General features: G+C 41.7%; 1 protein-coding gene across 1 annotated transcript; it reads left to right on the top strand.

Moving 5' to 3' along the window:
• Nucleotides 1-543: 543 nt before the first annotated feature.
• Nucleotides 544-22,927, top strand: YPEL1 (yippee like 1). Its single transcript, XM_082293513.1, has 5 exons — nt 544-903; nt 4,546-4,828; nt 15,980-16,023; nt 17,447-17,555; nt 18,512-22,927. The coding sequence occupies exons 2-5, from the start codon at nt 4,712-4,714 to the stop codon at nt 18,599-18,601; spliced, it is 360 nt and encodes a 119-aa protein (XP_082149639.1). The 5' UTR covers nt 544-903; nt 4,546-4,711; the 3' UTR covers nt 18,602-22,927.
• The last annotated feature ends 3,178 nt before the right edge of the window (nt 22,928-26,105 follow it).

The raw sequence follows: 26,105 nt of genomic DNA, 5'->3' as shown, positions 1-26,105 counted from the left end.
GATGAAACCGTAAACCGAGCCGGCTGCTTCGGCAGGGGCTTTATTACCTCGCGTTCGTTCCGTTCCCGCTCCCGTCCCGCCGCTTCTCCCCCTCAGGGCCGGGCCCGCCTCAGCCCTCGGTGGGCGCGCGCCGCCCGTTTCCCGCCGCGCGCCGCCGCGCGCCCGACCCCGCCGGGGGTGGGGGACGAAGGCGAAGGGGGCGCTCGCGGCACGCGCCCAGCGGCACGCGCGCTCACCCCGCCCCGCCGCGCGCGCCGCGGCCGGCTGGGGGCGGAGCCAAGCGGGGCGGAGCCAACGCCCCCGGCGCGCGCCCTCGCTCGCCCTCTGGCCCCGCCCCCCGCCGCGAGCCCGTTCCCGCCTCCACAAAGCCGGCGGCAAAGGAGGGGAGGGGCGCGCGCCGCTTCTGCCCGCCCCCCCGGGAGGGGCGGGGCCGGGCGCGGGGGACGCGCGCGCGCGAGGGCGCGCGGGGATTGGCTGGCGGCGGCGGGGGGAGCGCGTTTAACGGGCGCTGCGCCGCCGGGCCGGGGCAAAGCAAAACAAAGGCGGCGGCGGCGGGAGCGGGAGCCCGGGCGGAGCGCACGGCACGGGCACGGCACGATGCCTCGGCCGCTCCTCGGCCCTCAGCGCGGCACACGCGCGCCCGGCCCCCGTCTATGACCTCCCGGCGGCCGCTGCCGAGACGGTACCTTCGAGGCGAGGGAAGCCGTCGTGTCCTCCCCCCCCTCCCCCCCTTCCCTGATCCCCCCCTCTTTGTTTTTCGGTGAAGGCCCGGCGCGGAGCTCTCGCTGCCCGCCGCGCGAGGACCGGGGGTCCCGCCTCCCCTCCTACCCGTGCCCCCTAAGGGAGACGGGCCCGGGGGCTGCTCGGAGCCCGGGCTGGGAGCGGAGTCGGCGTGGCGCAGCGGTGAGTACCGAGCGGGCGAGAAGCGGCCCCTCTTCCATGTACTGGGATTTATTTTTTTGGAACGGGGCGGGGGGGGGGAATGGGCGGAAGGTGGCTGCTAGAGGAGCCCCGTGCTGCGCCCCGGCCGGGGGGGGGGCCGCGGTCTCCCGTGTGCGCGGGGCCGCTGAGGCAACTTTGCTGGCGGGAGGAGGCTCGGGCGCTATTTATAGCGCCTGGAAATGACGGCAGCGCTGTGTGCCCGCAGCCTCCTCGGTGCGGGGCGGGTAAGGGCGGTTTACATAATTGAGGGGGGGCGAGGCAGGGCTCGGCGAGCCGGGGGCCGGTGGGATCCCCCACGCTCTCCGCCGCGCGGGGCCGGGCACGGTGGGTCTCTGCACGGGGCCGGCGGCCGGAGCAGCGCGGGGCCGTGTTCGGGTGGCCGCGCGGCCGTACCGGCGGGTAGAGGGGGGGAACGAGCCACTGTCCTGCGCGCATCGCTGCGGTGGGGAGAGAAAAGGCAGCGGCGTCACCCGCCGCGGCAGCTTCGTGCTCCGGCGTGAGAGAGGAAACGGCTTAAAGGCGCACGGCCAGCGGCTCCCTCCCGGCGGGGGAGCGGGGTGTCAGTCGGTAACTTTCTCCGCGTTTCTTTTCTCCTGTTATTTCCCAGTATGCAAAGGTGAAAACGAGACTCCTGTGGCTTAGTCTTTAACTTGGAGATTTTTTTTCCTTGCTGGAGTAAGCTCACCGCAGGTTACTGACAATACATGCACAGGCTGTGTGTCCGGCTTTGTGCAGCTGCCCAAAGACTCTTTAAGCGTATTTCAATGTCGCTCCTTCCTTGGAGCCCCGCAGGCCGGTTCCTGACACGTCCCTGCCGTCCCACGCGCGGCAGGCAGCCGCTGCTCGGCCGGCGGCGCGGGGCCCGTGCGGGGCCGCCTCCCCCGCCACGCTTATCGGGGTGTTTGTTTACACATCCGGGAGCCGCGCGGGGCGGGGCTGCCCCCGCCCCATTGGCCGCCCCGCGCCCCGCCCCGGTGACGTCACGGGCGGCGGGACGGGGCCGCTGCTCGCCCGCCCCGGGGGGAGTTCGGAGCGCGGGGGCGGCCGTGGCGGGGCAGCCCCGGCGAGGAGGGCGGAGATCGCCGTGCCCGGCTCCGGCGGCCGGGACAGCCCCTGGGCGCTGAACTGGTAGGTGCGAGCACAAGTAGAGCTTCAGGAGACACACCTGTGTCTGCGCAGGACCAAAGCACGGGCTTTGAGAAGGAATGAGAGAAATAGCTGGTGCAGGTTTTTAATCTGTTCTGTGCGGAATAATGAGCAGCAGCCCGAGGAACTGCTCGTAACTATGAGAGGGAAGTGAGACTGGATTTATTTACCATTGTTAGAGCGAGCTAGGAAATGGTTTGTTTTGAATTGCGCCTTTAACGGCGCAACAAGTCCGTGGTTCCTGTGGTGTATATCAAACAGTCGTCTTTTTGAAGAGAGCAATATCAAATACAGTATTGTCAAATGAGCTTTGGAGTTACTTTAATTTCTGTAGTTGAAGAACCCGGTACATTCAATCTGGAAGAGTCCAGATTGCCTTTAGAAGTGTGAATTTAAAACACTTCTAGGAATGCCTTGAAGAAAAATATTTTCCTTTTATGTTCAGGATCACAGAATTGTTAAGGTTAGAAAAGACCTCTAAGGTCATCGAGTTCAACCATTAACCCAGGACTGCCAAGGCCACCACTAACCCACACCCCCAAGTGCCACATTTACACCTACTGAACTTTTGCAAGGATTGAACTCAGGTTTCAATTACTGGTGGAAAGGGTTTAATTTAAGCCAAAGTTAAAATGCCTTAGCATGTGCTGCCTTTCATTCTGAAACCTTGTTTTTTTCTGGGTTTGTCTATTTCTGTGAACCTACACAGGATCTGTATCTAACATCGAGTTCAAACAGGGAACTTAACGGGAACCTCATGTTCTTAGGTTATTTTTCTTGTATATCTTATTTCTAATAAATGTGGCTTCGTATCTAGTTGTTCTACAAGAGCAAGCTATTTTCTGCAAATAATGTAATTATTCTTCCTTGCGCAGTTGTAATTAAATTATCTTGGGACACTAAGTATATAATATTTGTTTAAATTACTATTAATATTTAAGACCTGCTCTTCATGCCAAATAGATTAATACTTCAAATATATAAATATATTCCTTATCAAATGTTTTCCCAATCAGTCTCATGTGTAGACCCATGCTTTGGATGACAGGTTGTTCTGATTGTTTATTTTTTTGGATTGCCTGTGTTGTGTTACGTGTTTTGTTTGTGGCTTATCTCTGCCCTTGCAATTCTTTGTGTAAGAAATTTTCTTTTAGCACGTCCTTCAGTAGTTTGAGTTTTCTTCTGCTTAGAATTAAAAAAATATATTTAAACCGAAACCCTTTAAGTTTTGCTCTGGTTGTCTCATGTGCTGGGCCTGCTGTGCAGATTGCTTTCTCAAGGCTTCTTTTGAAGCACAGTGACTGCTTCCTATAAACGGTCTTTAATTTATGTGGCTTTCATTATCTGCTCTAGCTGTATTACCACTGTCCTACTGCTGGAAGAGTGGTTAGTGCTGCCCTCCACACAGTTTACAACTGTGATAAGTCATTTGCATGCTCTTAGCTGGATCAACATACTGTAAATTCCTTATATTGTCTCTCATTTCTGTTTGTGCTATTGACCTACTCTGGCAGTCACCTGACAGCCGATGACATAAGTGACTGTGCAGTGTTCGCAGTGCTCATTAGCACGGTGCATGCATAGCCTGGGAACTGCTGGCCTCTGACAGACCCGTAGATGTTACCAGTGTTTAGAATCTGTTTCGTTTTCAGGCAAACTAAAAAAGTTTGCTTTCCAGCATAGCAGGAGGGTCTGGCATGCTCTGACATGTAATGTCTCTGAAATGCACTCTGAGGATTAAGGATGCAGTTGGGTGTTCTCTGTGCAGAATTTAGCTTCAGTATCAGATTGTGGATTTGGTAGCTTCTATTAAGGCTATTCTGAGGTACAGTGAGGAAGTACCTAATTAGCTTTGATCAGGACACCAGTCAAGAAGGTCTTTGCCTGAAGGCATAATTCTGCAGAGCTCGAAAGAGGAGTAGACACGGATCCCTGAATAGGGTGGCAGCATTTTACTTGGTATTTGACTCAAAGCCAGATGTGATACTGCAAGATTTTTGCTGAAAACTGAAGTGCAAATTTACAAAATATATTTGCTGTTGGACAGAGCAAGTGTTTTCCACGATGCCTTGTTGCTTGCTATATTGGAACTGACCACTAGAACTTAAAAAACAATTAACTTTCTCATATTCCCTACATTTTTAGTGTGATTTTGTGCATGGATGTCTTAAGGAGTACACCTGGTATAATGTAGAAAGTGCTTGTGTTTCATGGAGAACTGTTTGACTCTCGTCCCTCATTAGAAGTGTGATGGAGTAGAAGCCATTAGTGGAACAGAACTGCTTTTTGCTGTGTTGAATGGAACTTGAACTGCGCAGCCCCTTAGAAAAAGGGGCCTGTAGTGCAGCCAGGCATTTGCTCCAAATAACGCTTTGCTTTATGGCTGGACTTGCTGAATAACAAGTTAACTCTGGTCTTGTTGTAAGCTGCTAATTGTTCTGCTCTTTTCACCTACAGGTTGTGACTGTTTCTCTTCTGTCATTTGTGTGGAAAGTGCCACACACACTCCAGAACAACAACGGCTTTTGCTTGCATATTCCAGTGTTTCTTTTGTCAGCGAGTTCAGCAAAGTTGTAATTCTTCAAGTGCCAGCCCCGAGCTGAGTGAGGAGCCACCAGCAGAGATGGTAAAAATGACAAAATCAAAAACGTTCCAGGCTTACCTGCCAAACTGCCATCGAACCTACAGCTGTATCCACTGCAGAGCCCATCTCGCCAATCACGATGAATTGATCTCCAAGGCAAGTGGTTTCTTTAGAGACCTCATGAATTATTTCTTAACCAAAATGGTTGTCACTGTGACACCACTCCCAGTAGATAAGGGATGCAAATTGATGCGTACTTCAGAGTATCTTTCCTGGGTTCACTCTCGGGTCATACATGTTGTGTACTGAGAACTGGATATATTCTGGAAACTTCCGAATGTGACATAAAGGTTAATCTAATATATTCCCCGTGTTAACAACCTGTGTCTGCTGTCAGGTGGGTACTGTTTGTGAGCTGTTGTATCTGAAAAGTCAGCTAAGGAAAACTGTCAGAAGAAAGCATGGATCACTGGATAGGGAAATTATTCTGGTTATGGTTATTCCAGACAGATTATTTTTGACTCTCTTGGACTGAAGGTCACAAAACTGTCTGTTTCCAGAGTGTCCCGCTTCTGTTATGGAATCTGTAAACACACTTTTGCTGTGTACCAGCTCCTGAGGAATATGATTAGCCAGAGATGTTCAGAATAGTTGGACTGTGTAAGCTTAGAGAGTAGGTGGAACCTTGAAACAGGCTAGGCCTGCCCTTCTTCCCTGTTGCTAGAAGAAACCAAGACTTGTGATGTATGAAATATGTAGGAAAGCTTGAAGTTTGGGATAAATACTTGACAGACTGATTCATTCTTTGCTTCAAACAAACTCCTGATTAAATTACTCTTTATACTGTCCTGGAGAAAACACTTCAGTTGCTTTTCCAACTTTTTAATACAAAATGTTCTCTATATAAGTACTTTGTCAAATAAAGTTAGTTATAAAGGGTTTGCCACTAAAAGTTCTCTCTGTTGCTCCTGTATATTTGTGTGTTCAGCAGCACTAAGGTGATGCTGCTCTTTGGTGCTGAAGACATGGGAGGAGTTGAGAATGCTGCTGCTTCTGAATTTAGGTTTTCTTTGGGTGAGGAGAAAGTATACCTGCTTGTTTATCCAGGGGCTATTAGGAAATAATGGGTTTTCCCCATACAATTTTTTCCTTTTACTTGAATTTCATTTTTTTCCATGTTGATTTCAGAATCTTAAGAGGCCTTTTTGGCACCACTGGATTCTAAATTGCAAGCACTCCTAGTTACATTATTCACTTTGTGTTCTGGGCCAAAAAATACTGGGAGGGGTTCATCTTTCCAGAACTTCAGGTTGTAGATACCTACAGGAAGAAAGAAATTTTTTTGCTGTGTCTCTTGAGATGTATTAATTCATTGAGAATATGCAATCCAACACATACTTAATAGGAAGCTCTTTTGTGGACTTAGATTTTTTGCATGTCAGCTAAGCTGCCACAGTTGCCACATAGCTGGTTTTCTCCAGGGGTTTGGGAGCTTTGGTCAACAGAATACTTTGAATATGTTAAGCAAATCATGTGTTCATCTTACAGCTTCATAAATAATTTCAAACCTTATGTTTTCTTTGAATTGAAAATTTGATTGTTAGAGGACTCTTCAAAAAATCTCTAGTAAATACAAGTAATTACTTGTAAGTTGTTTCTGATGGTGTTGGGAAGGGTGTTAGAGGTGGAGTCTGCTTTATTTCTGGCTTCCTTAATTTTTGGTGAAGACACGTTAAAAAAGTATTTGTACTTGCAGGTTGACCATATGCTTATTTGACAGCTGATCCATATTTTGTCAATTTAAGATTTCTTAACCGTATTTTATTGTCTAAATTTGTATGGTAAAAGAGAAATGCATTTAAATGTGAGATATATTTTTTGTATGTTTTTTGAAATAAAAAGAACATTTGTCATCTATTGTACTTGTATTTGGGACATAGCTTTGGAAAACCCATCCTCCTTAGGCTGAAGCTTTACACAATCCAACATTGGAGAAGTTCTTCTGATGGAAACAACTGCAAAGCAATAGATAGACTTGGATCATTAAAAATAAGTACAGCTGGCCCTGAGGAGGGTGGGGAGTGCAAATACAGTTTGATTGTTTTTTTTCTGAACTCTTGAAGTGCCTTCCTTGAGGCACATTATGTGCAATGAACTTAGGTCAGTGAGAGATACTGTTTTTTAACATATCTAGAATCCTGGTTACTGTAACTACTCAGATGCAGGAAACAAACCCCAAACAAGCACGAACCAACCTGGAGTGTAGCAAGTTGATTCTAAACCATGTAAAGTTAACTAAGAGCAGTGTGGTTCCTGGGCTGGTTTGGATTTATTGATGGAGTAGTCTTAGGCTGTTCAAGCTGACTTCCCCCTGCTGCCTTACTTTGAGGGCCTAGTTCAAGGCTGAAGCTCTGTGTGTTGCATTCTCCAAATACAATTTTTGGTTGCAGATTATTGCTTTCTTCCAAATGCTTCCTGTACCATCTCAGTCCAGAACCCCAGTGCCACAGGTCCTCTGCAGCAGATAAAGGCAAACAGTATTTATTTCATGCCTGGCTGTAGCTGCTTCCTTTGGGGTTGTCCCTCACCCCATCTTTCCTGGGTACATGGTGATTTTCTTCCTTGTGTGTGGTCAGGAAAAATAAACCAAAATACATGGTGCACTTCTAATTTAAAGCAGCTCCAACTGGCTTTCTAATGTGGTATAAGGATTTATTATACCTGACACTGTAATGTTTTTTGACTTGAAGCTGAAAAGATAAGCTGTACTGTGAAATGAGTGGTGTTTCTCTTAAATGTTGGTCTGTCATGGAAAAGCAAGAAGTGCTGCATGTGTCTGTCAGTCATCCCTTTGATTCTGATCCTCAGAATACCTGACTTCAATACAGATTTGCAATTCTTCTGCTTTTGAGAACTGTTGATGTCAGTTGTCTAACAAGGATGGCAGCATACACGAATCACCTTTTCATTTTATTTCTGTTCTGTTTGAGCAGCAGGATCTCTTTCTTGCCCTGGAATGAATCACAAAGCTCTCTTTTTCTTGTGCCCTTGTTGGTGATAAAATGGCAACCAAGAGTCTTGGCAATGGCTTAGAAGAAAGAACGCAGATTAATGAGACAGGACAAAAATGTGTTACCTGCTCAAGTGAATTCAGTTGTGGTTTTAGTGTTCTCTGCAGCTGTGAAAGGGCTCTGTGTGTTGCCCAGTGTTGAAATCAACTTGATATTAGTGGTTAAAACATACATTTCTAGAGGTTTTCACTCTGTAAGAACCTTGTGTTTCCTGCAGCTGGGAAGGAACTTGGGGAAGGTGTGGGAAGAAGACTGAGATTAGGAGCCCCAAACTGAGAGGTCATTGGCAGTAGAGAATGACAAACATTAGTCTGTACAGCTGGACACATGCACACATATATGAACACTTGCCATAAAAATTTATAACTCTCCAAGTTATCTCGGGGAAACCATTGATTTGAAGGATACACAGTCAGAGAGCTAATAAACTAGGTGACATTTAATTGAAGTAAGTTTGAAGTGGTGTCAGGTGCATCTTAGGCATGACTGAATGCATTGCTAACAGGTCTGTGAGTGCTGGATTTTCTCTTTCCTTGGTGAAGACTTCAAAGTGGATGTTAAAATATTTTTTAGAGGCTATGAGAAGGAATAAACCAGTCATCACTACACTGGTGTATGTTCACAAGACAGGGAAGAATCTATGGCTTTATAAAATTTCTTTAAAGAGGCAAATATTTTTAGAATCATACCCTACCATGGCTGTAGGCACAGAAGAGAAGTAAACTGAGCAAACAACCACAGCTCTTAATGTAAGAGTAAGCCAAGGAGCTGATGCCATAGGAGGCACTTAGTGGATTTAGAATTGATACCATAGGAGGCACTTCGTGGATTTAAGATGTTCAAATAGCACATAAAAAGTGCTATTAAACAGTATATGTGTATATATATAAATATGTATATGTGTATATATATGTATATATAAACAGTCTATGTTAATAATAATTAAAAGAATCCAAACATAATTTAATTTTGAGATAACTTATACAAGACTCCTTGAAGTAAAGGGGAGGTGGCCACTTGTGTGGCCTGAATAAAATGTTACATATTTGCTGCTCTTGGAGCAATTCTGGAATAAGTTTTGTGAAAGGCCTAACTGAAAGAGCTTTCTTTTGATTTGTTATGTAATAGTAGGAAATGTGCAGTGATTATTAGGAGCAGTTAATTTTATAGGAGACAAATGTTACTTGAAGAGCATAAATTCCAAAGCACTTGAGAATGGCTTGTACCTACTACGTTCCAGTAGTTGCGTAGAACTTCAGGTATGATCCAACAAATTACAAAAAAAGTACAAAATACTTAATAGAAATCTTGGAACCTAATGGACATACTGCAAGGATAATGTTTTGTTACTCAAGGCTGACCTGCTTGAAAGATTGTTGAAACATTTTACAGTGTGCCTTAACTCTGGGAATGGAGAGAATTTGGATTATTTTGTATAAATGTCTGTATAAATACTGTCACTTTCTTCTGTCTCATTCATTGCAAAGCATATCTGACCAGAGGGGGAAAAAGTCATGTGAAGTCACAGTCAAGACTAGATGTGTCAATATTTTCAAGAATGAGTTCTATGTAAAGAAATACACACACACACACACATATATATATATATATATATATATATATATATATGTAACTGTCATTGACTGCACTGGGAAATCCTTGCACCCTTCTTTCACTTGTGGGTGAAAGAATGATCTTGGTGGTTAAATTTAGTTCTCCAAGGCTTTCAGTATGATTACTCTTCTATTATTGATGAGAAGGAAGAGTCTTCAGTCTAAATAGATGCAAAAACATTTTTAGCCTTGCTTAGCAATCTGTGGTTCTGTCCCCCACTGCTTAACTGATGAGATCAAGAGGAATTTTTTAAAGGGTTTCTTGTCTTTAAGTAAATATGCTGTGCTTAGCTTGGTTCAATTTGTAATCCTCCTTTGCTTATGATATAATGAGTATTTGGAAAGATAGTTGGGCCTGTTTTATGTATGCTTGAAGGACATTTTCATAAATATTCTAGTGATAATTTTTTTCCCCAGGAGGCTTCTAGTTTTCTGGGTTCATTTTTTTCTTCTGGGGGAAGAATCTACTTTTTGAAAGAGAGGCAATCTTTGGAAAACATCCAAGAATAGATTTGAAGGCTTAAAGGAGTTGGAAAGTGCCAGGGAAGTGTTCTACTCTGCATATTTTGATATAATTATTTGTGAAATCTATTCAAAATGCTGCATGGGTCAAGATAACTTGTCCTGCCTGACAAAGTCTTCACTTTGAGGAAATACCATTTGCCAGGTTTGCAGGCATGCAGGTTTTGGGGTAGAATTTTTTAAGGTTATTCTCTACATATCAAACTTTTTAACATGCTTTATTCAATTCAGTAAATAAGTGAATGGAAGTGAACTTAAAAAAAAAAAAATCAAGGAGTCTTCTAGAACTTGCCTAGGAAGCAGCTGAGTAGCAGCATGTCTGGTGGTCTGCATTATCAAGGAATTGGATATGAGGGAAATACCAAATGGAACTAATGTGGGGTTTTTTTCCCCCGATAATTTTTTTTGTCTGTAGCCTGTGTTGAATTCAGTTTTCTGAATTTATGTTGCAAGTTTTGAAGTGAGAGGATATCCTTACAATCTGTGATGCATCTTGCTGAGGAGATAATTTCAGATATCAGAGCCCTTGTGTTTCTGGTTTACTTTAGGAATCCTGCCCCTACAAATACAATTTTCTGTATTTCCCCAATGTGCTTATTTGTTCAGAGAAGTGATTCAGCTTTATCTTAGCTTGTAAAGGGAACTCCAGCAAATGAAAGGAAACTCAAGAAAATGAAACTGAACAAAAACCTATGGACTTCTTTCATTTTCATTCTTTAATATTTTATTTCTGTGTTTTGAGTAGCTTGCAGACACTGTTAATGCCACTGTGACTTGCTCAGAATAGCCCTGCTTGCCCCCAATACATGCTAAGATGGCAGTTTCCTGGGATATTCGCTGTGGAGCATGATCTCTAGCCATGCAATCTAATCCCATCTGTGGGGAATAATTGATGGCATAAGCTTTTCAGTAGCATCCCTTCCCCCACCCATGCCTTCAGCTGTGCCTTAGGGCAGTAAATACATGTTCTGCTTGACTGCTGTTTCCTTTCCTCCTGGGTCAAACAGCTAATCCTGGCGCTAGAGGTAAGGGTGGGTTTAATTTACAAGCATAGATCATACCTAATTCTGCAGGTGTGTGTAAGTGAAACATGTATATATTTACTACATAATACACTGGTGACAGAGGTCTGTCAGATGACTTGGAAAGATCCTAGTTCCAAACTATTCTTGCAGTTGACTTTACTGTAGTTTGTGAGCACAGTTGGACATTACTGCTGATAACTGTTAGACATTCTAGATACTTTCAGCTGTGCTGAAACAAGAAAACATGATAGATCTTGTACATCCTTCTGTATAAATGGGCAGCTGGTGTAAGATGTGGATTTTCTAAGGAATAAGTTAACTCATAAATCAATCCAGTATTATTAATTGAGGACCATGAAAAATCAGCCTTATAGCAAGTTTAAAGTTCAACTGCAGATATTAGTTGAACTGATGAACATCAGTTGAACTGATGAATTGCCCAGCTTCTAAATAAAAAATCCTGGTTGGTGTGAGTCATTATTGATGAACACACTTGCCATTCTGTTCTAATTCCTCTCTACTGGGTAAGACATATTTAAGACTCAGTTTGAATAGAATATTCTGCTTTAGTTTTGATTTGTGTATAGTGCTTGTGATCTTGGGAGTGCTGAACAAATGTTGCAAAGTTAAAGTTTGTGTTTGCATAGGTGATGTTTATTCTATTGAAGAGCAGTTTGTCTGGAGACTGGTTTGAACAGTTATGCCAGTTAGTCCTTGACACTGCCATTTAAAATACTTTTTCATTTTCTTTGAGCAGTTGACACACAAGGCGTTTAACCTGTCAGTCTCTTAAAATTCATATCAGTGTAACTGAATCATACAGTGCAGAGTGTGAGAAACCTAGTGCTGGTAAAAACAAATGTTCAGTATTAATTTTTTTCTGGTTATGCAAAATATTCTGTTTATAGCCAAGTTACAAGCTTAGCAAGTAGCTCAAGTGCCAAACTGAGTTGTCCTCTTTTAATTTCTAGCAGTAGGATGCATCAGAAAGTAGAACTCTGATGATAAAATCTTTCTTACATCTTTTAGTGGGTGGAACCCTACACACTAATATTCTGTGATTAGGAGAATGCATATGTGTCAGATGTATACCTTTCTGTGGTGTTTGAATACAGTTTTTGGGGAAAAAATCTCAGCTGTTCATGTGAATAAGAAACTATGACTGCCAAGTGCTGACAAGAGATTCATAATAAAAATTAAAAAGCATAGGAATTTAAAAATGGATATCTTTGCAGTGCTTTTATTCCAGTAGGTGTATAAGAGTTCTGCATGGCTGGATTGCAGACCATTCAGTGCTCAGTGAAACACAGATGGTGTGGTTGGACACTGGTTTTAAAGGGAAGTCTGAGTTGCCTGGACCTGCATTCTGTGTTCCAGAATGCAGTTACACAAGTTGCTGCAGGTTCCTGTTGAGTTATCTGAGTGATGTAAACATGGAGGAACTTGCTCTTTGCAGCTGGGCAAGGAAACAAGTGTTCTGTGGCATGTAAATACAATCTTTAGCCTCTAAACATGAGTGTAGGTAAGAAAAGATGGTATCAAATGAATCAGTCATACTCTGGGAACAGAAGCAAGGCTGGAATGGAGGAGCTTTTTACAGTGAGATGTTTGTGAACACTCTTTCTTATTAGAGCCACTGACACAGGAAAAGGTTTTGTGTTGCTTCTCCCTCCACTCTACCTTGATAATCCTGAAGATTAGAAGGTAATGGCCATTTCTGTGGGAAAATAAACCTAGGAGAGTGCAAGATGTCTAGAGCAACAAAGCAAAGGGTGCAAGAAAAGTCAAGTCATCTTTAAAAATATATTAGGAAAAGAAAAACAACTAAAGCAGTGCTTTCAAACCTGTGGTTTTTATTTCATTTGGCTTGAATTTTTTTTCAGCTTATGAAAGAAGAGAGGGGAAGAGCTGCTTTTTGTGCTATTCTTGGCATCCTGTTACTGCCCTCTGCTTAATTTTGAAAAATGCAGGGTCAAAGGAGAGCTTTTATTAGGTGATACTAAGTCAAGACTAAACATAAACTTGGCAGAAATAATTGCATAAGATTGTTCAGAAGGTCTCCTGACTCTTATTTTGTTCTGGAGTCTTTTTTTCTTCCCCATCCTGCTGGGGAACTTCAGGTATGGCATATAAGTAGTTTAAAAATTATTATATAGGACCAGACAAAAAAAACCCTACCCACCACATTAATTTGTATATGATTGCCATGTGTAATTACATATAAATAGAGGAACTAGCACATGATTAATAGAGAGTAGTTCTTGGTGCAATTTGAAAAAGGATTTGTGAATTCTAATTGACAACATGGAGTTTTTAAAGCAAGGGGAAATGGCTGCCACTTTTTTAATTTTAAGAATTTTTACAATAGCTTAACCAAGTATCGTGGTCATCATAGCTTTGGAAGTTCTTTTTAATAATTTGAGGTATGTGAAACAAGGAAGTTCTAGTTTTACGATTACTTCTTACTGAGTAAGAGGATTTTTAAAGTGTCTCCTTTGCTTTTTCTTAAATTTTGGAGTTGCATATCTGTAGTCTTCTCTAAATTAATGCATGTTTTACCCAGGCTAGTTATTAATTTGTTAGTGGGCAGTTTTTAAGAGTATATATGTGAAGAGTTTTTGTTTTCACCCACAGTAAGCATTCTCTGTTTGTTACTGGCTCTAGTCTAGAAAGTCCTGGTTATTCTGTAGGGACTGTAGGTCTGCACCATTCTGCCAGTTTTATGATGTGTGTTTAAGTATCTCAGGAGAACAGAACTATTGGTGGGGTTTTTGTTTGTTTATTTTAAAGGCAGGTGTAAGGATAAATTACTTTCTGGCAGAGCAGTTCAGACTCTCTCCTCAACCAAGTCTCCACTTTTCAGGGTCAGTCCCATCTGAAGTTTCAGCTTTCACTGTCCTGCACAGCCTATCTGGTTTTCCTTGCCTGGTGAAAAATAAGACTTGCAGTTCTGGCTGGTGGAGACAATACTTTCTCTTTTGTCTTTGCTAAAGTTAGAACCTCCTTAGAAGCACTGAGGTTGGAATAGACTTGTAAGGTCATCAAGTCCAACCACAAACCTGACAGTGACAAGTCCACCACAAACCATGTTCCCAAGTGCCACATCTGTGTCTATGGTGACTCCACCACTGCCCTGGGTAGCCTGTTCCAATGCTTGACAATCCTTTTGGTGAAGAAATGTTTCCTGGTATCCAACCTAAACCTCCCCTGGTGCAGCAACCTGAGGCCATTTCCTCTGGTCTTATCACTTGTTAGGTGAGAGAAGAGACTGACCCTGTCTTGCTACAACCTCCCTTCAAGTAGTTGTGGAGAACAGTAATATGTTCTCTCAATACTTCTTTTAAATGGTTGCTAAAATTATAAAATAGCAGTGCTATAAACTGTTAAGTAGAATTTCTCATCTTAATACAAGATTTTGTAAGTACGTAAGGGCTGGATGTAACTATTCTGCCACTATTGCTACCTAGAGTAGTCCAGAGGCATGGATTTCTTTAAACATTCTTTATTGCAGTATATAATCTGGTTAATACTGATCAAAAAGGGTTCATTTATATGCATGGTTTGGTTTGTTGGTTTTTTTTTTTTTTGGCAAACTGTTCTGAGTAATTAAAAGACAACAATTAACTGCTGTTGTGTTGCTAGTTGGTAGACTAGCAAAATACCTATTTTAGTGTCAAATGACTTGTAATGATGTAACTAAATACATGTCAGAAGAAGAATCTGTTACAGAAAGGACCTTCTGCCTATGGTTTTATGCCTGATGATACTAAAACCATGCAAAAGTTTTCAGGTTGATATTTTCCTTCCAAAAACCTTCCATGTTGATCTAATGCAGGCCTCTGAGAAGTTGGTCTGTGATGTTCAACACTAGAACCACAGGGATTCTTAAAAACAATTGTACTTCCTCTGCGTCATGGATAAAATAGTTAATTTTCTTTGAAAGTTGGTTAGAGAATGGAAAGGCTGGAAGAAAAAAAGAAATTAAGACAGTTTACAGATTTTCTTAAAAATGGAATTCAGTATGGAAGAGAGAAAAAAAAAAAAAACTCAGTTCCAGTGTGATCCTGTTTGAATGGGAAGTAATGGCTGTGTCTAAATTACTTGGTAATTCAATGCAGAAGGAACCAGATGAAAGCAGTGATGTGTCTGCTTTGTTTTGAATGTTTTACCTGTGGCTGGCTCTGCTCTGCTCACAAGTTCTCCTAGGATGTCCACATCTCACAGCCTGCTCACAGGTTCAGGTCTGTGTCTGCATTAACATTGCTGAGTGCATGCAAGAGCTGCTGGTTTAGTTGGTTCAGAAGGATCAAGGGTGCAGTTTCCAGGCACTGAAACTGCTCCCCAAGCCAAACCAGCCCCCAGTAAGTGTGGCTGATTAGGGGTTTTAATTCACAACTGTGCTACTGCTCTGAACTAAAACATTAATTTAGATCCAGCCAAGAAAGTCTAACAGTCATCATTTGTCCATAATCCATCAGGAATGTGAGAGATTTGAAAGCATATGCCTGTGAGTCAGGCATTTGAGGGTAACAGTTGTCTTACTAAAATGAAGCTGAGCTTATCTGTGAATTATAAACTGATCAGATGCATTTCCTGAGTGCAGTATGCTGGTTTTATGCTTGGTCCAGAATTTCACTGGTCTTATATCAAATGATGCAATGAAATTGAAATAAATCATCTTTTGGCTGCAGCAGGGGAAGACAGGAGATGGGAGTAATTCCCTTTGAGTTAAAAGCAGATTATTTCAATTAGCATGAAGGATGTCTAGGACAATGAGAATTGATATCTTGCAGAGGGGTAGGAAAAACTATGTTTTGCTTGCATTATGGATGTCTGATTTTGAGCAATAGCACTTGACAAAGTAAAATTAAATCATTGCTAAAAATCTAATGTAGGTGAAAACTTGTCTGACCAGACTTTCCTACAAAGAACGGGTATAAAGTAATTGACCTGAAATAGTTTATATCTATATTATCATTTTATGTTTACTAACATACCCTTCTGGAACTATTTGGTTTTTTGTTTGGAGGGGCTTTGTGTTTAACAAGTGCAATTTCTTTCTTTTTTGAAATGCAGTCCTTCCAGGGAAGCCAGGGACGAGCCTACCTCTTCAATTCTGTGTAAGTATGTGGTTATGGTTCTGCACACCACCTGCAGAGTGTAACTTTATGCTTCCAAAGTGGAAAACAGTAGGAATTAGTGTAGCTGTACTTTGCCCTGTTCTTTTAAATGCTGGCTTTACTCACCAGCAATAGTTATTAAAGAGCTACTGGGTTGATTCTGGAGCATTCCTTTGCACATATGAGTTTATCTTGTACTTTAAGTAATTCTGCTAAGAGCTGAAAAATTAGGGGAGTGTCTTAATGTGAAATTCCTTTTGTGTATGTAATGGTAACTGTGTTGAGTGGGATCTGCCATTCTGAGATACTCCAGAAGTCACAATATATTGAGTGACTGTAAATTTTCTTTAGACAACTCTGGTGTGGTCTAAATAATTTCCCAGTCTGATAGTTGGATACATTTACAGGTTAATGTTTCAGTAAACCTGGTACATCTTAAATGACCTTGAATATTGCAAATGTGCTAGAGGCAAAAGGTCTTTGTGATCTTATCAAGCCTAATATTTGCCATCTTAGGTATGTCCTTCACTTGATGAAAGGCTCTTTGCATTTGTTAATGGGTGTATTTTGAGTTTTTAATATGCAGGATTGCTTTTTTGTCTTTATTTTTCAGCAGTTTTTTGTGTTGCAGCATTTTGAAAAAGAGATGCAGTTGAGTGTCCTGGTCTATTTTTGACCAGGATAATGGAACTGTAACTGCAAAGGATTTGATTGCAGATCCTTGAAATTCTTTTAATATGTAGTCATTCAGTGGTGACTTGGGATTTCTGCTGTAAATCTTATAGTAAGAATCTGGTACTACAACAGCAAAAATAGTAAAATTTTGCTCTTGTTTAAAACTGTCTAAAAACTTGGTTTAGTCTTGCCTCATGTTTTCTGCATAGACTCATTTGTGGAAAAACTGGCTTGATGCAGTACTTCATGGGGTGTTTTGTTTTGAAATTGCTGTTTGTTCATCAGAGCTTAGTCTGCTGATCTGTAGCAAAGAAATATTTATGAGGCTTTTTCCTTGCTGCTATTTTGGAGCTGGTTCTAAATTCAGCTGTTGGTGCTGATTCACTGGTACAGACTTCCATTACAGAGGTCTCAAATTGTTTTTGAAGAAAAGCCTGAAACTGTAGAAGTGTCCAGTTACTGTGTAGTGTTCTGTTCTCTGGAAGCTTAACTATTTAAACTTCCTTTGTCTTTGTTGCTGGGAGTAAGTGGTATCACCAACAGTGACAGCACAGCCATTTAAAAACAAAAAACAGCCCCCTTTTTTCTTTCTGTCCCTCTGCTCAGTGTAACAGAGGAAGTTACTTTTGCAGCATTGAATAAGTTAGGCTTTTTTTTTAACTGTTTTTTGTCTGCTGGACAAAAGGCAGGGAACAGTAAGAAAAGAAACACACTCATGCTGTTAATATAATTTCTCCCTTTTTTTCAGGGTAAATGTGGGCTGTGGTCCAGCAGAGGAGAGAGTTCTTCTGACAGGTTTACATGCTGTAGCAGATATCTATTGTGAAAACTGTAAAACCACTCTTGGATGGAAATATGTAAGTAATAGACTTAAATCCTCAAGAAATGTTTGTATGTTGAAGCACAGATGTTTGAGTTGGCCATTGAGTAGCACCTTTCCTGATAGTTTAGGTGAGTTAGCTCTGGTGCTTTTGTATATATCAGGCTCTAATATAGTCTTGCTTCCTTGCATCTGCAGAAATGCTGTAGCAGATAGTAACTTTATTCTGGACTGCAAATCAAGCATGAGCTATAGGTGCTATTACAGCTATTTAATATTTCTTTATTTGGTAATCTTTTTGCAAGACTACCAAGCACACATGCACTAAACCAGGTGGGGGAAATTGTCAGAGTGAGTCTGTAATGTCTTAGATTGCAAAAGTTGGCTATACAGAAAAAATATTGATTACTATATGGTACTGAGCATATTACACTGTTTACAAATAATGTGGACTCAGTTCTGTTGTTTGAAAATTTACCTGTGCACTTGCAAATGTGTTGCAAGTTTGATGTTTTGAAAATATTAGATTTTTGGTGTTGCATGTAGGATTTTCACTGCTTCAGTGTAGCTTCAGATCTTAGAAGTTTTCCTAATGCATTCCCATGATGAATATAGAGGTTTTGAAGAGGTTTGCACTCCCTCTTTTCATTACTTCTGGGAATAAGGAAATAACACACATAACATTTCCTAACCTTCACTTAAAAAAGCATTAAAATTCCCTAAGCAGAGAGAGAGCATGGACAGTTCCACAGCAAGATCTGTACAGTAGATCTGGTGATTCCACTTAGGAGAAGTTGCTTCTGTTTCCTTCTCAGTGCTTTCCAACCTCTCTTTCTTCCCTCCCTCCCCTTACTTGGTGTAACCAATATGGATTGTTAACTGTAATAACTCCTGGTTTGTATTTTTAATGTGAGTGTGATGTTTAAAATACTTAATTTCCCAAGCTTAATGCAGTGTTGTCTTGATTTTTTTTTTTTTTTTTTTTCTTCTCAGGAACATGCTTTTGAGAGCAGTCAGAAATACAAAGAAGGAAAATTTATCATTGAACTTGCCCACATGATAAAAGACAATGGCTGGGAGTGAACCACAACGTTTTTCCTTCTCTTTGGACTATATTCTGTGGAGCAGGCTTTACAAAGACTAATGCAAAGTAAAGGAAGAGCTTGGCTAGAGTGGCCCTGAGAATATCACTGAACTCTGAAACCTCACAAATGAGTAGTGTAGTGTAAGTGGCTATTTCAGGCCATGTTTGCCTTTTCTCCTTGTGTAAGTTCCCTCTTTTTGTACGTGTATTATTGTGTGAACAGTTGTTTTGAAACATTTTGGATGACCTTTTTCTAAACTCTCTCAGTCTAGAGAAACAGTTCACTAATTGAAGACGGATTTTACTGGTTAGCATCTCTCTCTGACCTATGCCTTTAATGCTACTTCTGCTGTGCATGCTTCTTGCCTAAACACCTACACTCCAGTCCTGTAGAAGTTCTGTACCTGAGCAGTCTAAAAGAATGTATGGGATGGGGTGCTTTTTTATATGTAGCAATTTCTGATGTGTTTGGCAGTGAAGAGGATGCAGTATTGTAGTTATTAATTTCTTTTTTAAATTTGAGTGTACCACAACCTATGTACATCTTGTAGGTGAATTGGTTAAAGGTACAGTGCTCACTTCAAAAAATTACTTCAATTGCACTGACTGAAGTTAGTAGGTCTCAAGTTGTTAGGAAAGGTTATGCCAGAGGTTTGGTATCTTAAAAGAATAACATAGAAAGATTTAAAATCAATAATGCTATAGAATATGTTTCTTTAAAACCAACATATTCCCTAAGGAGTTTGCTGGATAAAAAATTTATAAAACTATAGCTTGAAAGATTAAAAAGACAGAAAAATATATGCATCTTCTATTTTGGAAAAAAAAAAATTAGTTGGTATATTAGGAAAAAACAAAGTTTTGGTACTGTACCTTTGCCAGTAACAGGGACTTGTGCATCAGTAAAGTTTTATGGCTGGTTCCATGTAACTGTATAGTCCTAATGCACTGGACAAAGAGGTTGATGTCAAGGAAACTTGTTGAAGTCTTCTGCTACGTTTGAACAAAAATATTTATTTTTGTGAGAAATGGCCAGAGCCTATGACATGAAAATTAATATAGTACCTGTAGGAAAAGGAGGAGTAAAAAGGGGGAAGGGAAGTTTGACTTGTTTTTTCATAAAATAAAATAGCAAGATAGTTTTTAAAATTTGGGGGTGGGGAAAGGGTTTCCTGGTTTGCTGGCTAAATCATCCCCAAGTATCTTTTTATAATAAAAATTTATATGAAACTCACCTTCTCTTTTGTTCTCATGCTGTTTCTTTAATGGAATCAGTTAATGAGAGAAACTTCTGGAAAGTGTATGCACAATATGAGCTGTTGGTATCTGTGTATGCAAACTGAGCAACTGTGAAAGAAATGCTCTACACAAATTTGCTAACTTAATTCTCAAATTAAACTGTCTCTATAGACTTTTTGTATGTTAATCCTTTTAATGCTCGAGGACAAAATGTTTGGGAAGAAAACCCCTTTAACACTACATAAGTAAGCCTTGCAATATGAAATCCCTTTCTCTCAGTAACAATTCTAATATGGCACCTGTGAAATTAGTCACAGGTGCTGCTGCTGCTGTTCCATTTTTGGGAATCTCTCATAGGCTTTCTGAACTCTGCTGCACTTTAGAAATTGTCAGACATGAAAAATTATGCCAATGGGTAGGGGCAATACAAATCTTTAAAACCAGCTTTCCAGTGTTTTTGTGGAGAGGAGTGAGAAGAGCATCCTCCCAGGTGTACACATTCTTTGTCATGCAGGCTGGCTGAACTGCCTGCCAGATGTTGTCATGACTGATACCCATGAACTAAAAATGTAAGAGAAGTAGTTCAAGCTGTTGGGTTTTAGTCCAGAGGCCTGAGGTGGTACAGTCATGTTCAACCTGGATTTTGTGGCTTACACGTTGCTACTTCGTGTTCACATCAGGTCTCATTTTTAACAATATTGTTGATGTAAGATGGGCTTGGGTGTTGCCTGTCTTGTGCTTTTTTTGACCTGGAATTCCTGGGATTTTGTTTTCCACCATTGCAATGTATGTTGCCAACAGGGAAGGCACTAAAACTTCTATCAGCAAAAAGTTTGTGTTGGCTTCTAAGTCTCGTTGCAATGTTGATACTTGTGAACAGCTTGTGTGAGGTTTGTGTATCTTTGGGCTTTTCTTATTTCCTGGCTACAGACTTGCTGAGGCAGTACACTGGACTGAAGGCAAAAGTAATGGCTGCTTTTCTAGAGAGAGTTGAAATTAAAGAAAATATGCAAAGTATTAAAAGATTTTCCTCTCCAAAATTGGGGCTTTGGCTAGCTCTTGTTAGTAAGCTAATGCTGTCTATAATACAGTCTGATTCTTAGAAATTCAACCTCTTTCTTCAGTGCATTATTTATATTTCAAACTGGACATTTTCACCAAAACCTTAATTAACTTTGATGCCAAAGGTTGGGACTTCAAGTGCGTAGCACATAGAGCTTCAGACTACTGGCATAAAGAGTTAATGACCTATATGTGATGTTTATGGCTTTTAAGAGAACCAAACACAGCAATATTCTTTTTGGTCTTTTATTGAGAATGGATGCTTAGAAGGAGTAAAGAGTAGAACTAGTACAGAATCACTATTTTATGCTGCCATGTAACAATTCTTGAGGCTTATTCTATTGAGGGAATATGTGAATTTTCTTCCCATGTTGTTTGGCAGCATCAATGATTACTTTCTCCCCTCATAAAGATATAGAGACTTCTTGTTACTGGTTTTGGTGAAAGTTGAATCCAGATAGCAATGACTGCTGGCTGATGTGAAGAGGTCAGTCTGGTCACTGAACCTTCCAGGAGTCATTTGAAAGAAAAATAAACTTACTTGAAAAAAAATTTTACTAAAGCATTTTCCCTCTAACCAATTTTTGTAATATATTGAAGATTATATTTAAAGTTTGTATGTGTTTGCTCTGGGCAAGTTTACTTCCCCTCCAACTTGAGCACTTTTGTTACTTGTACTGGTTATTTTTATTGTTGGTCTTAACATTTATTTTGTATTTTGTTTTTTATAAACTGTAACAAAAAGCTTTTGTGAACCTTTGTTTCTTGCTGGCTCTTTCTTGGACCAAATGAACTGACTATGAGCTGGCTTAGAAGAAATGTTCATTGGGATGCATAGGAATTTGCTAGCAAAAATGTACATGTATTGAAAGGTTTTTTTTCCACTGAACCTCTAAAGCCATGCCTGTCCTAAAGTAATTGATCATAATTTGGTGTGACTTTAGTAATCTGACCACACATTCTCTGTCTAGGTCCAAAATAATGGTTGTAAACAGTGGTTTTTCAGGACTGAGTCTGCCTCCAAACCCTAGAGGTCTTTGGCTGGTTACTTTAAGTACCTTTTTGATTACTAAAAGGCAATGCTGCCATGTATAAAAATTCTGTCACACTGCAAACTTGCTGTGAAATCAGCTGCAGAATTTGGTGAGGGATTGCTGATTCCTCAACCTAACCACTCCTGCTGTATGCTTTTAGCAGCCTGATAATCTTAATTTTATCTGCCAGTTAAAAGGGCCAGGATATGAATTTCCCTTGTTGACTGTAAGCTGTACAATGGCAAACTGTGTGAAGGAAGATTGTTATGGCTCCATCTTAATGCCTCAGTAGCAAGGCCCAGCATAATGACCAGTGTGGGTGCTGCGCCTGTGTGCTTGGAGTCCATGGGAGAGGAGGGGGAATATGGGTTATGATATTTCTTTGAGTTAAAAACTGACCTCAGAGGTGCTGAGCAAGTCCCCACTGCGCCCATAACCAAAGGTCATCTGTAGTTCCCACTGGTGGATCAGTGCAAGAGTTCCCCAAGGCGGTACCAGGTTTGGTGGCCATGCACTTCCCTCTGAGTGACGCTCGTAGGGCTCCTCCTGCCCGCTCATCTCAGCAGCCAGATTGCAGCAGCAGTGACCTCCAGTCTCACAGACCAAACTTCAGTCATCTCCAGCCTTGGATATTGGCCATGAGAGGAAGAAGCTGTCAAATTATTGTTAAACTTCTTGGACACTTTATTGGACTTCACTGAGACTCATGTTAAGCCAACCAGCAGTATAAACACTTAATGGAAAAGAAACAGATGCTTCGGAGGTTTCTTTTAAAAGGACTGTTACACGTGGTTTAAGGTCTAAAGCATGAGTCATAAATGGCAGTTGAGTTGTGCCTCGTTTCTTAAACTCTTTAAAACGCTTTCTTTTACAGGTGACATGGCTGTGTTGCTGTTTTGTCCTAGCAATACTGTACATCATTTGTTGTTTCACTATATTGTATCTATTCGAGGTATCACAATAAAAGCTTTCAATTGTTTTGTTGGGTTACCTGTTGGTTTTGTGCTATCTTTTCTTGCTAATTGAGTTCTCAGGCTTTATCCTCTGGTAGGGCCAGAGAGAGAAGACAGTGCTCTTAGTTGCTCTTAAAAACTTGTAAATGGGTTGAATCTGATTTTTTATGTGGTTTTAGGACTGCCGCAAAGCATTTGAGGTTTTTTCCTTTCACAAATCTTTCCAAAATACAGACATTTGTGATGGTGCTGTTAGGCCTTTTGCCTATTTTGAGCCAATTGTGGGACCTCTGCACAGTGAGAGTCAGTCTGCAAACCCCCCAAAACTAATTTTGAGAGGAATTGAAGAAGTGTGGATGTACTTTTTGTTGTCAGCTGTAGACCTGAGGAGCACTGTGAGCACAGCACTCCGTCTGTTCATTCTGCTTTGGCTGGGAGGAACTCCTGTAGCTCCTCTCATCAGATTATTGGTCTTGTCATTGATATGATCCCTCTGGACTGCCTGAGGCTCAGAATGAAGTCATTCAGTGCACAGTTACCCAGCATCTTCAATAATCCATCATTTCATCTCACAAAGGGATAGGGATGCTCTTCATGCAAGATCAAACATATTATTTCCATCTTGAGAAAATGGAAGATAGCCAGCTACCCTTTCTCTTATTCAAATGCTGTCTTAGGGGCATGAAATAAGGATCTTTCCAGATCTGAAAAAAACCCCAAACCCTAAGGATAAAATGGCATTTTATGTGAGGTGTAGGGTCTTCATTGTATAAAAATTTAACTTCTGACGGGATATAACTGAAGTAATAAAGATTCAAGTAACAAGTATCTTTCAGATTTGAGATGTTCATAGTAACATCCAATTACATTTTGCTGTATTGGAGGAACTATAAAAACACCCAACTGCCAGCAATTGGGTTACCAGAGTAACTTTGGAAATGTGAACTCCAGTGCTCTGTCTTACCAGCTGGAAAACACCAGGATCTCTGACTTCCAGATACACAAGGGTGGGCAGGTGCCTCATGTCAAGCCTGAGAATCTTCCATTAGATGTCTTTTTGCCCCTGTTAAATTTAAATAACTGGGCAGTGGTGTAGTTTAGGGTTCTCCCCCTCACCTGAAGCGCTGTGGCTGTGACTGGGGGACAGCAGTAGGTTGGTACTGCCACAGTCCAGGCAGCCTGAACCAGGAAACAGCCACAGCTAGAGCCGAGCTTATCCTCTGCACAGGGCTCCACTTGGGCCACTGCGCATGTGAGGTTCTTTCCACTTCTATCTCTGCCTCTGCTCCCGGCCCTTGGCTCTGCCCCAGATGGGTCTGAGCAGGGACCAAGCACCTGCGCTGCTGCTGGCACTCACCTCCAGCAGGCACAGCAGCTGTGGATTAACTGAGGGTGGACAAAGTAGTTCCTGGCTGTGAAGCAGCTCTGCTGAGCCATGGCACTGATGAGCATTAACTGTTTCTCCTCTAGCAGAGGCTGAGCTGTTCTCAGGGTTTGACTCATTCCTTTCTATAGTATTGCTGAATAAGATTTGAGCTGAGGAGCTGAGGTGCTCTGTGATCCTGGTAGCAGTTTAATCTATGCTAACCTGATTGCCTGAAGATTTTACTTAGTAAAGATCACTCTGGAAAGCAGACAGTACAAGTTTTTCATTGTTCAATGAATTAATGAGTAGATTTTTCATGGTCTGATTTCTGTATTTTAATAGTAAGCATATATTAACTTTCTTTCTTGCCCAAATAGACTTCAGTGATTTCTATCTAGCTCAAGCAAAAACAATGGCAGGGCCAAACTAGCCCTTTATTCAAAATGGAGTTTGCATCCTGACATTAAAACATGTACGTGTGTGCAAAGTCCATTATGGCATGGAATATCATGGCTCATCCTGTACCTGCAGGAAGGATTGTGAATGTTATTTAATTTTCAGAACATGTTTTTGACATGATTAGCTATGATCATCTGCTTTGTTTTACACCTGATGGAAGTTAAATTAGTTTTACAACATGAGCGAAATCTTCCAGTTTGAGACCTGGAGCTGATGAAGAGCAGCAGTGCTGTATTGGGCATCTGAAATGTTTTTCTTATGTTTCAAATGTAGAGTTAAAACTCCAGTGGATTAAACTGCCTGATTATGGTAGAAGTTTTGGGATATTTTTAGCTGTTAGTTGAGTGGCATTAATAGCTGTGTTTGAATTGTGAGTCGAGGTGTTTGTCCATTTAAAAGCAAAATCAAATAAGCTTTATTCTGCAGAAAAGATTATTCAAAATGTTTCAGTACGGGATCATATAAAACCACTCCCACAGAGGTGCAACACTAAAAGGAAAAAAAAGCCAAACCCCAACTCTGTGCATTGCCTGTGCAAACAAACTTTTTTCCAAAACTTTCTTTAAAAGCCCACTAGAAGTCCGGAACCTTGTGACAGGGAGCAGGGCTGCCAAGGGCCAGAGCAGCTTGTTTTGCAATTGGGCCCTGGGGAAATTGCTGCATCTTGGGGCTGGGTTGAAGCTGAAAACACGTGCCTTTGAGGACTGGGGGGAGGGGGGCTTTCCTAAACAAATGTATTTCCTAAACAAATATGAACAGATTCTCTGCCATGCGCAGAGGAAACCTGCTGATGTTATCACAGTGAACCTTCATTCTGTTAAACTGGAACTGCTGAACACCGTGAAACCACTTAGAGGGGCACGTGCTGAGTGCCATAAAGCCCGTGTGTGAAAGGCATGTGGGGCACTGGGACAGGAGGCTGAGGATCGACCGCTGAGTGCTGCGAGGGCGGCTCTGCCTAAGAAAGAGCTGAATCGCTAAGGCTCTGACAGCCTGCCCTTCAGACCGAGCGCAAGTGTAAATCCGTGGGAAAAGGTGACATTTTTTGACACTTCAGGCCCCTCCCAAAACTCTCCCTCGCCATGCCTTGAGTTAAATGGCAAATGACACTGCTTTTTGTGTGCCCTGCGGAGAAGGATGTGCCCCTGCCCGAACAGCCTGTGCTGGGCAGCGAGCGAAGCCTCCTGTGCACTGCCTGAGGTCAGGCTGGGCTGGCAACCCGCAGCTCCCAGCAGCTGCTCTTTGGGGCAAGAGGCTGTTTCTGGCCATAATCTCCTTACAGATGAATTCGTCATCTGTTTCCCACTGATGGTCAAACAAGCACTATTGACTGGCTCGCATGCTCCACTTTGTTACCAAGTATAACTGATAAGATGGAAAATGTGCTTCT

This window comes from Coloeus monedula (assembly GCF_965178545.1).
Source record: "Coloeus monedula genome assembly, chromosome: 18".
Classification (NCBI taxonomy): Eukaryota; Metazoa; Chordata; class Aves; order Passeriformes; family Corvidae; genus Coloeus; species Coloeus monedula.
The sequence above is the reverse complement of the archived record's forward strand: the minus strand, read 5'-3'. Positions and strand labels throughout refer to the sequence as shown.